This window comes from Mustela putorius, unplaced genomic scaffold, assembly GCF_011764305.1.
Source record: "Mustela putorius furo isolate JIRA1106 unplaced genomic scaffold, ASM1176430v1.1 tig00000831_pilon_pilon_pilon, whole genome shotgun sequence".
NCBI lineage: Eukaryota > Metazoa > Chordata > Mammalia > Carnivora > Mustelidae > Mustela > Mustela putorius.
Genome location: NW_025421490.1, coordinates 8106099 through 8120895, shown reverse-complemented (window position 1 = coordinate 8120895; position 14797 = coordinate 8106099). Strand labels below are relative to the sequence as shown.

At 45.3% G+C, this 14797-nt stretch overlaps 1 protein-coding gene and 1 long non-coding RNA gene across 9 annotated transcripts in view; one reads left to right on the top strand and one right to left on the bottom strand.

Moving 5' to 3' along the window:
* KIAA0319 (KIAA0319 ortholog) overlaps positions 1 to 14797 on the top strand; it is a 99530-nt gene that overhangs the window by 70361 nt on the left and 14372 nt on the right. For 7 of the 8 annotated variants that reach the window (XM_045085100.1, XM_045085104.1, XM_045085098.1 and 4 more), the window contains 5 exons: positions 4250 to 4478; positions 8254 to 8377; positions 10973 to 11124; positions 12909 to 13047; positions 13674 to 13833. In XM_045085100.1, coding sequence (XP_044941035.1) covers positions 4250 to 4478; positions 8254 to 8377; positions 10973 to 11124; positions 12909 to 13047; positions 13674 to 13833 — 804 coding nt within the window. The remainder of the gene's footprint in view (positions 1 to 4249; positions 4479 to 8253; positions 8378 to 10972; positions 11125 to 12908; positions 13048 to 13673; positions 13834 to 14797) is intronic. The other variant, XM_045085103.1, reaches the window with a different exon arrangement.
* Positions 8954 to 11324, bottom strand: LOC123393367. The gene is made up of 3 exons (XR_006608136.1): positions 11089 to 11324; positions 9374 to 9405; positions 8954 to 9246 (listed from the first exon to the last, which is right to left on the bottom strand). It is a non-coding gene; the product is annotated as an uncharacterized LOC123393367 (long non-coding RNA).

The window sequence follows — 14797 nt, the reverse complement described above, 5'->3', positions numbered from 1 at the left end:
TATTTCTTCTTTAATTTCCTGGTTATCCCATTCATTCTTTAGTACGATGTTCTTTAACTTCTGTGTATTTGTGGTCTTTCCCAATTTTTTCTTGTGGTTGACTTTAAGTTTCATAGTATTGTGGTCTGAAAATATGCATGGTGTGATCTCAATCTTCTTGTATTTCTTGAGGGTTGATTTGTGACCTAGTATGTGATCTATTCTGGAGAATGTTCCATGTGCACTCAAGACGAATGTGTATCCTGCTGCTTTAGGATACAGTATTCTGAATATATCTGTTAAGTACATGTGGTTCTCTGTGTCATTCAAAGCCATTGTTTCCTTGTTGATCTGCTTAGATTATTTGTCCATTGATTTAAGTGGACAAAGTCCAAACACTACTTAGTGCCGGCAAGGCTCTATTATTATTGTATTGTTATCAATGAGTTTATGTTTGTTATTAATTGCTATATGTATTTGGGGCTCCTAAGTTGGTATCATTAATATTTACAGTTGTTAGATCTTCTTGATGGATAGACCCTTTAATTATGATATAATGCCCTTCTTCATCTCTTGTTATAGTCTTTGTTTTAGAATCTCGTTTGTCTGATACAAGTATTGCTACTCTGGCTTTCCTCTGATGTCCATTAGCATGATACATGGTTTTCCATCCCCTCACTTTAAATCTGGAGGTGTCTTTGGGTCTAAAATGTGTCTCTTATAGAAAGTATATAGATGAGTCTTGTTTTTCATCCATTCTGATACCCTATTTCTCTTTATTGGAACATTTAGTCCATTTACATTCAGAGTGATTATTGGGAGATATGCAGTAAATGACTTGTAGAGTCATTGTTTCTGGAGATTTTCTCTGCTCCTTTCTAGTTTTTGTTGTTTTTGGTCTTTCTTTCCCACTGTTGCTTTTGATCTTTCTTTCCCACTCAAAAAAGTCCCATTTGATATTTCTTGTAGGTCTGGTTTATCGTTCATGAACTCTTTTAGTTTTCATTCATGTGGGAAACTCTTTAACCTCTCCTTCTGTGCTGAATGACAGCCTTGCTGGATAAAGTATTCTTGGCTGCGTATTTTTCCCATTCAGCATGTTGAATGTATCATGCTGCTCTCTTCTGGCCTGTCAAGTTTCTGTGGTTAGATCTGCTGCTAACCATATTTGTCTTCCCTTATATGTTAGGGGATTTCTTTTCCCTTGCTGTTTTTAGGATTTTTTCCTTATCTCTGTATTTTGCAAATTTTACTGTGATATATCTTAGTGTTGGCCTGCTCTTGTTGATTTTGATGGGAGTTCTCTGTGCCTCCTGGATCGGATGTCTTTTTCTTTCCACAGATTAGGGGAGTTTTCAGCTATAATTTGCTCAGATAAACCTTGTGTCCCCTTCCCACTCTTCTTCTTAGGGGACTCCTATGATGTGAAATGATATTGTGCTTCATGGAGTTGCTGAGCTCTGTATGTCTACATTCATGATTTAATATATTTATTTCCCTCTTCTTTTCAGCTTCAGTATTTTCCATAATTTTGTCTTTTATGTGACCTATTCTCTCCTCTGCTTTTTCCATCTTTGTGGTCATTTCATCTAGTCAGTTTTGCATCTCAGTTATAGCATTTTTTATTTTGGCCTGATTAGTTTTTAGGTCTTTTATCTCTGTGGTAAGGGATTCCCTGATATATTCTGTGCTTTTCTCAAGCCCAGCTAGTATCCTTATGATTTTTGTTTTCAATTCTGGATCAGGCATATTGTTTGTATCTATATTGATTAGATTGTGGCCGTGTCCTTTTTTTTGTTCTTATTTTTGGGATGAATTCCTCTGTCTTGGCATTTTTGGCTAGGTCTGTATCTTCTTCTTTGTGTTAGGAAAGCCTGTTATGTTTCCTGCTCCTGAGAGTAATGGCTTTGTAAGAAGAGGTCATGTACTGTCCAGGGCCTGTGTGTCCAGGAAGTGTGTCTGGTCTGTGCTACATGCACTCTGCAGCTGCATTTTGGCTGCTCTTTCCCTTAGGTCAGCCCTCTGCTGAGTTTTTCCTTGCCGGCACTAAGGAGTGTTTGGACTTTGTCCAGTGTGTGTCAAGTTTTAACTAGGTATGCTTTGGTCTGCTTGTTTAAAAAGGCCAGATCCTGTTTCCACTAGAGCTGCAGCTTTGCAGAGCTCTGATCAGTGGACTTGGTGCACGTGGGGAATTTGTGCTGGTTTTCTGCGGGAGAAGCCTGTTGCCCTGACTCTTAGGCATACTTGTCTTAGCATTGAAGCACCTGCAGAGGGCAGGGGGTGGGGCTTTGTGTAAGTGGCTCCAGCCGCCCCTGGCAGTGGGGGGGTGGGAGATGAGGAGGGGGTCACTCTGTTGCTCACTGAAATCTAGTGGTGCTGTTGGGTAGAGGAAAAAAATGGAATCCACCCTTTCCCTTGGTCCCCGACAGGTGAATTTGTGCCCCACTGTTCAGTAAGCCCACACAGAAGAATGAAGAATCTCCCCTCATGTGCCAGGTGTCCCTCAGATCTCTGCCTTCACCGTGTCTGCGTCAGAGCTCTCTGCCCACCTAGTGGCACATTGCTTCTATGTTTTACTTCTTGCACCTGGCAGAGTTTCAAAACTCCAAATTTTTGAGACTCAGCACTGCCTGGACCCACGATGATCCTCTGGAGGGGGGTCTTGGGGCACTGGGGCTGGTAGGGGTTTGTCCCAGGAGGGCAGTTGCAGGAATGTACAGGTGCTTGGGGTTTAGAATAAAGCACAGCAAAGAGCTGGCATCCAGGTTAGCTGCCATCAGCAGGTGCCTCTGCCCCTATGCTAATGAGTGGGGCAGTGCAGTGGTACCCACCATCACTTTGTCCCCAAATGCAGTCCAAGAAGGGGAGCTGTCCCTCCCAGTGCGATGCAGGGGGTCCTCAGACCACACTGCTCACTCCTGGGCCTCTGCCCTCCTCCATAGGAGCACCGCTGTGCTCCCAGTCTGTAGGCAGACTTCTAAAACTTCAGTCTTCGAGCTCCGTTGATTGTAAAAACTCACAATAAGCAGCCTCTCTTGTTTTCTCAGTAACTGGCTTTGGGGAAGCATTTTTCGTGTTCAATCCCCTGTGTGCTGCGTGTGCACGCTCTCTCTCTCTCGCCCCCCATTCTGTGATCAGGGCTCCCTACCCTCTGCAGCACCCCCGACTCTTTTCTCCCCCACATCACATCTCTGCACCTCCTACCTTCCAAGATGTGACCTCTCTTCTCCCTCTTGTTGGGCAGTTTGTTCTCTCAGCCCTCAGATCGATTTCGTGGGTGTTGAGAATGATTTGATATTTACCTAGCTGTGTTCCAGTGCCAAGGCAAGCATAAGGTACCCTTACCCCTATGCCATCTTAACTCCTCCCCATTTCATTTTTATTTAATTCATCGTCTGGTTGAGGCAAGCTACTGCTGCTGTCCCCCATTTAACCATGAAGAAATTCCCTTAGGGGCCCGGATGTGTGTCTTGACAGCCTGGCTGAAGAGAAGAGTTCTCAGATGCTTGGTTTGCTGTCAGAGCCAGAACCAGAGTTCAGATCTCGGTTGTATGGAGCATGTGGGATAGTGTAAAGGGACGCACAGAACGCACAGGCCCCGCGCACAGACCTCACTTCACGTAGGGCCTGTGTTCTTCCCATAGCTCCATTATCATATTCCTGTTAACACCTGTGTAGAATTCATCACTGTTCAGAATTGGCATCTTTACCCCAGACGGATGAAGTGACCATATTTCCTGATCTGTGACCTCATCAGTAGTGAGTTTACCACAGGAGGTCCTCAAGGAGTGTCTGTAGGGAGTGTTTTGAAAACATGATTGTATTAAGTCCTCTAGAAAAGTATAAAAATATTCAAAAGCTTTGTAGATGAAAATTGATGAGTGATGTACTGTCTCCATGTGCTCAGACCTGAAGGCAGGACCCAAACCCAACACATTCTTTGTCTCAGGTACTAGAGGGAGGCTCCCGTGTTGGTTGAGGAAGACTTCTTCATCTGGCATCTCCAAGACTAGTCAGGAACCCATATAAGAGAAAACTCCATCATGTGACTGTATTACTAGCAAAAAATAAAATAAACCAACAGCAGCAGATTAAAAACTAAAAAACCAAAACCCTCAGGTGCTCTGTTCTTTCTTAGTCTCATCCTCAAATTTCTGTTTACACCTCTGCTGAGTTTTCCAAGTAACGTATTGTGGGCAGACTAAATGGACCATTTGTCTTAAGACTTGGCATCTTCTTGGAACATGATGGCTTCCTCTTCTTTTTGTAGACTGACTGTTGCAGACTCGGATGGAGCCACTAACTCCACAACTGCAGCCCTCATAGTCAACAGTGCTGTGGACCATCCTCCAGTTGCTAATGCAGGACCAGATCAGACCATAACTTTGCCCCAAAACTCCATCACTTTGAATGGAAACCAGAGCAGTGACGATCACCAGATTGTCCTCTATGAGTGGTCCCTGGGTCCAGGGAATGAGAGCAAAGAGGTGGACATGCAGGCAAGTTCTCTATCCTGCCTTTAGACTTTTACTTGTCTGTCCATCCACCCACCCACCCACCCACCTACCCATCTACCTACCTACCCATCCATCCATCCATTCATCTGCCCACCCACCTACACATCTATCCAACCACTTGCCCACCCACCCACCCATCCATCCATTCATCCACCCACCTACCCATCTATGAACCCACCCATCCATCCATCCATCCACCCACCCACCAATCTATCCAACCATCCATCCATCTATTCACCCACCACCCATCCATCCATTCATCCATCCATCCATCCACCCACCCACTACCCATCCATCGATCTAGCTATCCACCCATCCACCTACCTACTCATCTAACCAACCATCCATCCATCTGTACATCTGTCCATCCATTTAAAACTGTTTACACATCTATCTACCTTCCTATCTACTTAAATTATTGTTACGTGGTATAGATCCAGAAAATATGTTTTATAAGATTCTTTGATTACAGCTGTTAGAAGAGCACCTAAAAGTCATAGATTCCAAATGAACATCCTTCCCCCTCACCTATTCTCTATTAGCACAGAATAGAAACTAAGTGGATCCTGTGTTGATAGCTTGATCTTGAGGCTAGTTTGGAGCAAGTCTGACCCAACATTTGCTACAGAAATAATATTATTTTTTTTTCAGAAATATTATTTTATTATTAGGAGAAAATTTAGAAATAATCCAACATAAACTTTATCATCAGGGAATTTTCCTTATTTTGTTTCTCACATTATTAGAAACTTCATTTCTAAAATAGATCCAGAAGTTTCTGGGTCTAGTGATTTCTTTTTAAGAGCTTTTAGTATCTAAATTTTAATTTGCTCAAATCTTAAAAATATTTGTCTAAAGACATACTACCTATCATAGACACTTTTGCCATGAGTGGTATGTGTGCACATAACTGTGTATAAGCTATTTGCTTCTTCTTTTGGTGATGGCCAGACTATTTGGGTTTTTTTGCTAACCACCTTGCTATTTTTAAGTTGTTCTGTTATTTGAAAGTTTTCATTTTATTCTTTTTTTGGTTATTTTATGTGTGTGTATGTGTGTGTGTGTGTGTGTGTGTGTGTGTGTATCTAAGCCCTACACCTGGGCTTGAACTCATGACTCAAAGAGCAAGAGTCTCATGCTCTATTGACCGAGCCAGTCAGGCACCCCTTTTCTTTGTATTTTAATTCCAGGTAACATACAGCGTTATGTTAGTTTCAGGTTATTATTTGGAAGTTTAATGGGAAAAAGGTAGAATGTTATATTGCCACCTTGTACTTCTCCAAATTCCATCTCATCTGTCCAACATCAGTTTTCTTGTTAAAATTTTAGATGAAGTCAGATATTCCACGAACGCTTACCTACTTTACTTTCTGATGTTTCTGGACAGTATTTTGCAATTATGATGAATTTAAAATGACTGGTTGGGTTTATGGAACTTGAGGGCCATGTTGTAGTGTCCACCTCTGCCTAAGGGTTGTGGTATGTGTTGTTTGCTTCTATTGGGCTACGAATTCTGATTCAGAGGGCTTTGATTGCAAAACAGAAGGATGGGATATTTTGTATTTCCTTGGTTAAAAGAATAGTCCAGGGGCACCTGACTGGCTCATTTGGAAGAGCGTGTGACTCTTAATCCTCAAGGTTGTCCGTTAGAGGCCCTCATTGGGTGTGGAGATTACTTATAAATAAAATTTTTTAAAAACCAGAGTTTTCTTTCCTTTAGTTCTTGAGAATTGTGTGCCCAAAGTTCACCCCCCAGAATTCATCCATGTCTGCCTGACATGTGTCTGAGCTGCTCCACACCTACCCTTCTGCAGCAGACACTCTAAGATTATCCACAGTAGCAAGGTCATTGCCTTGTGACTGATCGACGATGATGTTAAAAGGAGTGATCTTTTTATTAGCTGGGGCAGTCACCAAGATGACTCTGTAAACTGGAGTCTTGGTCTAAACATCATGCAGGGCGTCCTGCTGAGACTTGGGGGAAGTTCACTGCTATTACCTGGAGGGTATGGTGGCTTTGAGGGTGTTTGGGGATGTGTGTGAGTCTGCCCGCTTCCCATTTGCCACAACATTCCCTGTACTGTGTGCATAAGCATTTATGTAACCATATTAATTGTGAAGTAAGTACTAGGAAATTATAATTTCATGGAGTTTTTCATAGCAAAATACTTTGCTTTATTTCAAAGTAAGGAAAATCACCTTCTCTAAGTTCTTAAAAGCGTGTATTTCAAGATTCACAAGTTCCCCTTGTGATAACGCAATTGATTTTCTATCAGTTTTCTTTTTCAATTTTCCATTAAAACCTTTAGCAAATATATGCAGATACATTTATCTTTAGACAATCTTGGGATTTCTAAAAATAAATAAATAATAATAGGATTTACAATTAAAAATCCTTTCCATGATGCCATGAATCTCAAACATAAGCAGTAATTGGAAATGTTACCAACAGCAACACAATAGCAACAAAGGGAAAGGTTATTAACCTGGAGACAAGTGTAGCTATTATATACTCAATTGAAAAAAATCTTATTGAAAAATTTTATTGTCTTAAGAGTTTGAAAAAAATATTTTTACTTATAATAGTAATTCATGAATTGCTTCTTATAGTTAAAAAAAATTAACTTCTAGGCGCCTGGGTGGCTCAGTGGGTTAAAGCCTCTGCCTACCGCCCAGATCATGATTCCAGGGTTCTGGGATCGAGCTCCGCATCGGGCTCTCTGCTCAGTGAGAAGCCTGCTTCCTACTCTCTCTCTGCCAGCCTCTTTGCCTACTTGTGATCTCGGTTTGTCAAATAAATAAATAAAATCTTAAAAAAAAAGTTAACTCCTGATAAAGTACAAATACACCTTGATCGTACCCCAGTCTCCTTATGGAGGTGATTACTTTTATCAGTTTAATGTTTATCCTTACAAAATCTTTTCTATGTGTTCTGTGTATATGCATATGTATGCATAGAAATATCTGTCACCCTATATGCATTTTTCTGAAACTTTCTCTTTTTGCTTGATATGTCTTTGACATCTTTGCATTTCATTATTTATAAGCTATAGACATTTTTTTTTCTTTAAGTAGGCTCCACACCTAGCATGGAGTCCCACTCCATTTCAGTATGTATAAATCTACCTTATTCTTTTAAACTTTCCCCAAACTAGTATTGTAGTGTATTATGGTGAGTCTGGCCATGTCCTGTTGATGAAAATTTACTTATGTATGTATGTATGTATGTACATATGCATGCGTGCATTTATTTAAAGAGAGAGAGAGAAACTCAAGCAGATTCCCTGATGAGTATGGAGCCCAACACAGGGCTTGATCTCATGACTCTGAGATCCTGACCTGAGCCAAAATCAAGAATTGGACACTTAACTGAGCCACCCAGGTGCCCCACTGTTACTGACCAGTTAGACTGTTTCCACTGTCAAGGCTTCTGCCGGCATCCGGGTGTGAGGCCCCTGTGTGCACGGGCATTCTCTAGGATAGGTGGTTAGAAGTAGAATCCCTGGGGAGAGTGTGCTCATTTACCATGGCACTGGATGTTGCCACATGAGCCTCCAAAAGTCCAGATCAATTCATATTGCTTCAGCAGCATAGGAGGATACACACCGACCTTTAGTTTGCATTTTCCTGGGGCACACACATTTCTTTTTGAGGCAGGATCTCCATATTTAACAAAAGCATTCGCTTTTCATTACATTATGCTACTTACTTTTTAAAACTATTTTTTTCTTTTTCATCTCTATGTGCTATTACTTAGGGCATCAAGACACCATACCTTCACTTGTCTACCCTGCAGGAAGGAGTCTATACATTCCAGCTGACAGTGACGGATTCTGCAAAGCAGCAGTCCACGGCTGTGGTCGCTGTGACTGTCCAGCCCGGTGGGTGAGCTGGAAGAGGGCTGTGGCCCCAGAGATTAAGGCAGAAATGACACCTGGGTTTCTGGGCTTCAGACAAGCCAAATTTGGAGGCAAATTCTCTAAATCTCTTTAACTATCAGAAAATCAGGGCTGGAGGAGCTGGATCTTAATACAAAGCCAGGTTTCTATTGTGGTTCGGAATCTTGTGTTAACTGTGTCTTGAAACCATGGCATGGAGACCCAGACGGACATCCTCAGGGACCCTCGAGGACTCCACTTGCCAGGTAGACAGTCCCCTACGTGTCCCACTCTGCTGCAGACCTCCAGGCCCTTCTTGAAGATTCTGATCATGATGTGTGGCCTGGTAGCTCCATGGTTTGTAGCCAGATGGACACTTGACTCCAGGTCAGCTCCCAGTTCATTAATGGTTTCATGAAAACCCAGGGCTCTGCCTTCCTGCAGATTTAAATAACCTTAAGGGTAGTTAGGTTTTTGCTTGACAGTGCTCTTTGCTTTAGAACTTTTCTAGAAGATGCTGCTAATGCTGGTCACTGTCCAATATACTGGCAACTGAAAATATATTCAACTTATAGGCGATACGTTTATTTATTTTATTTATTCAGTTAATATGTAGTAAGGGCTAGTGGTTAGACCCAGGGATGTGGAATTAAACAAGAAGGACTTGGTCTCCGTCCTCCCAGGGCTCATGGAGAAGTCCACTGAAAAACCACAAGATCGGGGCGCCTGGGTGGCTCAGTGGGTTAAAGCCTCTGTCTTCGGCTCAGGTCATGATCCCAGGGTCTTGGGATTGAGCCCCGCATCCTGCTCTCTGCTCAGCAGGGAGCCTGCTTCCCTTCCTCTTTCTGCCTGCTTCTCTGCCCAATTGTGATCTGTCAAATAAATAAATAAAATCTTAAACAAACCACAAGATCCGTGCATTTCTAGGGGATGAACACAGAACTGCTGCAGCCCACAAAAGGACACACCTACCTGGGCTTAAGGCACCTGCAGTCTTACCTGAGCTCAGGTCTGCAGCTGGCCAGGTGAATCTGGGGAGAGAAGGGGAAGGGGAAGAGGTTTTTAGGCAAAGCAAACAACGTATAAAACCATGGAATGAAAGGGAGTTCGGTAGTTGAAGGAATGAGGAAGAGTGTGGTGGGAAAGAGAAAGCAGTGAGGATGAGGGAGTGTGAGGCACGGGGATCAGAAGGCCAAGAGATTCTGTGGAGAGAGGCAGGGGCTCACATCAAGGGCTTTGTGTTGGTGGTCGCGTGAGTGTTGTATCCGAAGGGCAAGAGAAACTAGGGACCATTGAGCTCTGCTGAACAGCGAGGCTCGGACGTGGTCCAGATACTGAGTATTAGCTGCTTCAGTGTTGGACTCTGCGACTTTCTTTTTGACAGAAAATTTGACCATTTCAGTTCCGGTATCAATATCAGCAATACTTCGTATCTTTTACTTTTTTTAATCTTTCTGTTAAGATTTAATTTTTTATTTTTTTAGAGATTTTATTTATTTACTTGACAGAGAGAGAAATCACAAGTAGACAGAGAGGCAAATGGAGGTCAGGGAGCAGGCTCCTCGCTGAGCAGAGAGCCTGATGTGGGGCTTGATCCCAGGACCCTGAGATCATGACCCAAGCTGAAGGCAGTGGCCCAACCTACGAAGCCACCCAGGCACCCCTAAGATTTTATTTTATTTTATTTTTAATATTTTATTTATTTATTTGACAGACAGAGATCACAAGTAGACAGAGAGGCAGGCAGAGAGAGAGGAGAAGCAGGCTCCCTGCTGAGCAGAGAGCCCGATGTGGGGCTCGATCCCAGGACCCTGAGATCGTGACCTGAGCTGAAGGCAGAGGCTTAACCCACTGAGCCACCCAGGTGCCCCAAGATTTTATTTTTGAGTAATCTTTATACCAAATGTGGTGATTGGCGGGGTGCTCCTTGCTCCCTTGGATCAGCGTCTGGATATCCTCACCCCATGACTTTTGCTTGACTTGCAAGGGGTCACGTAGGGTCCCAGAGGGCACCTGAACAGGCAGGAGTTCCCTCACAGCAGTTTCCCTTGTCCTCACAGTGGAGCTGTGTCTTATTCTGGCCTCCCTTGCACCCCATTCTCTCTGGGCCCCCCCTTTCCTGAGGTGATTATATCAGAAATGGCTCTTACCTTGTTCATGCTTGTTTAACACCCCGTCGGAGGAGTGAAGCCCTGATTATTTTTGACTCAAGTTTCAATGACTTAAGAGGTGTGGCACTTGTAGAAATAAGTATTTCTGGGGCCAGATAGTGTGGACCAGGACATAATGATTCAGAATATATTTTAAACTAAAATATTTTCACTTTCTGGACACTGATAAGGAAGGTCATTGTCTCTTTTTCAAAAAGAGGAAAACTGTCATGGTATTAGAAACCTCCCCAGGGTACAGGCTGCAAAATTACAACCACCCGTAAACCCAGCTTTAAGGAAGTCTCTACATGAGGGAAGCAGTGCCTCTCGGATACTGTGGATCTACACCTGTGCAAGGGGGCGCCATCGCAGGTGGTCTATGGTCCACTTCTGCCACCTGCTTGTCACATCCGTCTCTTTGCTTTCATTTTTGCTGTCTTTGACGCAGCAAGCAACAGCCCTCCCAGAGCTCACGCTGGTGGCCACCGTGTGCTTGTGCTGCCCAGTAACAGCATTACCTTGGATGGCTCAAGGTCTACCGATGACCAGGGAGTTGTGTCCTACCTGTGGGTCCGGGACGGCCAGAGCCCAGCTGCTGGGGTGAGTGCTTGACCAGAGTTGTCCCACTGCCATCGTGCGGAATCAGTCTGCTCCAGGGGCTATGAGGAAAGACCACAGACTGGGTGGCTTCCATGACAGGCAGACATGTCTCCCAGTCCTGGAGGCCGTGAAGGTCCAAAGTTAAGGCTCAGGATGATTTGGCTGCTAGTCAGAGTTCTCACAGGTGACTTCCTTCTCGCTGTGTCCCCACATGGCAGAGAGGGAGGGCCCTCTGGGGTGTCTCCTTCAAGGACTTTAATCCCGTGGAATCAGGACCCCACCCTGTGACCTCGTGTAACCCTAACTACCTCCTCATGGGCCCTGATTCGAACACAGTCAGCCACGCCAGTGGCTGGGGCTTCAGCAGATGAGTGTGAAGGCCTGGGCACAGCTCAGTGCTCGGCAGCTTTTCTGTTGGGGCCTCATCTCCCTTTCCGTGCTCCCCACGAAGGTGTTTATGCTTCTTGGTTTCCTCGGAGGCCTGGAGGCAGCAAGCTGCTCTTAGATTCAAACAAAGGCTGAAGCCCTCTCTGATGTTTTCCCACTGGACTTTGGGTCAGGTAGGAAACCATAGCCCAGGGGACTTGGACGTGGAGTCTCCGCTGGGACTCATTATGCTCCTCGGCTTCCCCGCTGTTCCTGTTTGGGTCCGAGTGGGTTCTCTCCTTTTCTCCTCATCGTGCCGGATAGATCAGTTGGCCGAGGACTGCCATTCCCATTTCATAAGTACAGGGGGCGTGATGCAGAGATGAAACATGGCTTGGACAAGGTCAACCTAGTCATGCTTAATCAGACCAGACAGACCCAAGTTTTTGCTCCTGGCAGACATTTCTCCCCATTAGATCCCTCCACTCCTTAGGCTATAAATGTAGGTGCATTTTCATTCCTGCTGTTGCTAAGGACTTCGGAGTTGCAGATGTACTCTTGGACATGCACCAAAGAAGTGGTCGTGGGGTCTGGGGGAGCAGTGCCTGCAAGCCTCAGTCAGCCAGGCGTCTGACCCTTGATTTTGGCTCAGGTCATGATCTCAGGGTTGGGAGATTGGGCCCCTTGTCGGGCTCCATGCTCAGCAGAGTCTGCTTCTCTGCCTCTCGGTCTGCCCTACCCCCTGCTTCGCATGCATGCCCTCATCGTCTCAAATAAGTAAATCTTAAAAAAAAATAAAGGAAATTGTCACAAGGAGGGAACTGAACGTGCTTTACGCTTTCCTAAGCACCTCTGGAATGAGTGCTCTTCAGCTAGAAGGGGGATTAGCTCCTCAGGATGAAGGTTCTCCGTTCAGAGCACGCATTATCTTTGCTTAGGGTCCCCTTCTCTTAGCAAGTGCAGCCCAGGGGCATCCAGGGTTCTTCTCTAATTCTTTGGAGCTGGGAGCCCCCAGGAGCAGAAATACTCTCCTTGGGCTCTTGGGGGCATTTGAGAAGGTAAATGTGATACATTAGGAGGGAACCCAAGGTGAGACTATTATAAAACTGTGTTAGGGGTGCTTGACCCTCATGTCAACGGTTTTTCCCTCTGTTGGAGGAACTGAACGATCTGGTTATGGCCGGACAGCCCTCTGTAAGCGCAGCGCAGACGTCCCGGCTGAGGAATCTGAGCACCCTGGTGCTTTCTGTGGGAGAGTCGCTGAGGAGCCCCTCTCTTCAGCTGCCCCGCCAGCCATCTCCCTCTTCAGCCTGCCCCTTACAGTCATGCACACATGAAAGAGATGGGCCCCCGAGGTCTGGGATCAGCAGGGGGCCCGAAGTTGGGAGCGTTGGCTGGCGACTGACGTTATTTTGCAGGATGTCATTGGCCGCTCCGACCACAGCGCAGCCCTGCAGCTTACCAATCTGGTGGAGGGCGTCTACACGTTCCGCTTGCAAGTCGTTGATGGTCAGGGGGCCTTGGACACGGACACAGCCACTGTGGAAGTGCGGCCAGGTGTGCCTGGGCTGACGTGCTGGTCTATAATCTGGGCGGCCTGCTTTCGGGCTCTTTGCAGTGGACAGGAGCTTCCCAGGTGGGGTGGCCCCCGGGGCTGGCTTTGGCTCCTGGCCAGAGCCACGGCATGGTTTTCCCTCCTGTTCGCTGTTTACTCCCAAAAGACTCAGCCTCCAAACCACAATGGTGAGCTGGGATCTCGTGTCACTTCTGTGTTCCTGTCAGAACATGAGGTGGCCACGGGAGCTTCAGTGTGGGAGCACAGAGGGGGGCAGCTCCGGCGAGGGGCCCCCATATTTCCCATGTCACTGTGGCTAGAGCAGCAGCTGCCACCGCAGAGCCCAAGGGAAAAGTGTGCAGTGCCCAAATCTCAAGGTAGCCCACAGGCTGTTTAGGTGCCCCTGATTATCTTCCGGGAAGAAATGAATAGACATAGACTTGGGTAGAACAAGGAGAAAGCACTCTCAGACAGCAGCCGCTGTACTGTTTGGTAAACTGAGTCCAACCTTAGTCCTAAGAAGTTACCGGGGATCATTTTAAACTCTTTAAACCCTTGTGCAGGCCTCGCTCCTTACGTTGTCCATCATGATTTCCAAGCGGAAACCCCATGTGCTGTCTTTTCCCAGACCCCAGGAAGAGTGCGCTGGTGGAGCTGATCCTGCAGGTGGGCGTGGGCCGGCTGATCGAGCAGCAGAAGGACACCCTTGTGAGGCGGCTGGCGGCCCTGCTGAACGTGCTGGACTCAGATGTTAAGGTTCAGAAGATCCAGGCCCACTCAGACCTCAGGTGTGCACCGTACGCCTGTCTGGCAGGATCCTGTTTGTTTCCTTTGCTTGTTGTTTTGCACACACTTGTATCTCATCCATACATTCTTCTGCTCAAAGGGCAGCCGGAAGGGCAGTGTCATTCCAGGTCCCTCCTACAAGTCTCAGTAAATGTTGACTGAGCATGTACCAGATGAAGGAGTTAGCAAACATTAGCCGGAACTGGTCATTTAACTCTGCTGTCGTTGGAGGTCATGCGGATGGCTGACACAGAGCGTGTCTCACAGCCAGCTTCATCTCTGTCCCACGTTCCAAGTCTGAGGCTTCTCTCAGCCTGAGAGGAGCCTTGCTTACCACTGCTGTCTTCTGAGAGTCTAGGAGGCTAAACCTCCGGCCTTTATTTCTTATAAGATTTATCTATTTAGTTATGCTTTTATTTTTGAATGCTTGTCCAGTCTATGAGTAGTGGGGAAGGTGGGAGAAGAGAAAGAATATGGGAAAGAAAACCTCCCATTCGCAGAAAACCCGTCAGTTAGGTCAGCCACTCTGTTTGAGTTGTTTTCTGGGCAACTGAAGTTGACTTAGAAAAATACCAAGTTAAAGGAAAATTGTATTTTTTCATAGAACTCTATCAAAACAAATCACACATTTCCCTTACTTACAAAATATTAAACATTGAACAGAACAAGTCTGAAAGTCAACAAAACCAGAGGCTATTTCTTTGAAAAATCAATGGAATTGATAAACCTTTAGCTGCACTGACCAGGAAAATCAATGGAATTTATAAACCTTTAGCTGTACTGACCAAGAAAATAGAGAAGACTCAAATTAGTAAAATCAGGAATGAAAGGGGATAACCCTACCAACCACATAGAAAGAAAAAGAATTATTCTATGAGCAATTGCATGTCAGCAAATTAGTTAACCTGGATGAAATGGATGCAGTCCTAGAAAGAAGCAACTAGACCAACTGACTCCAGAAGAAAT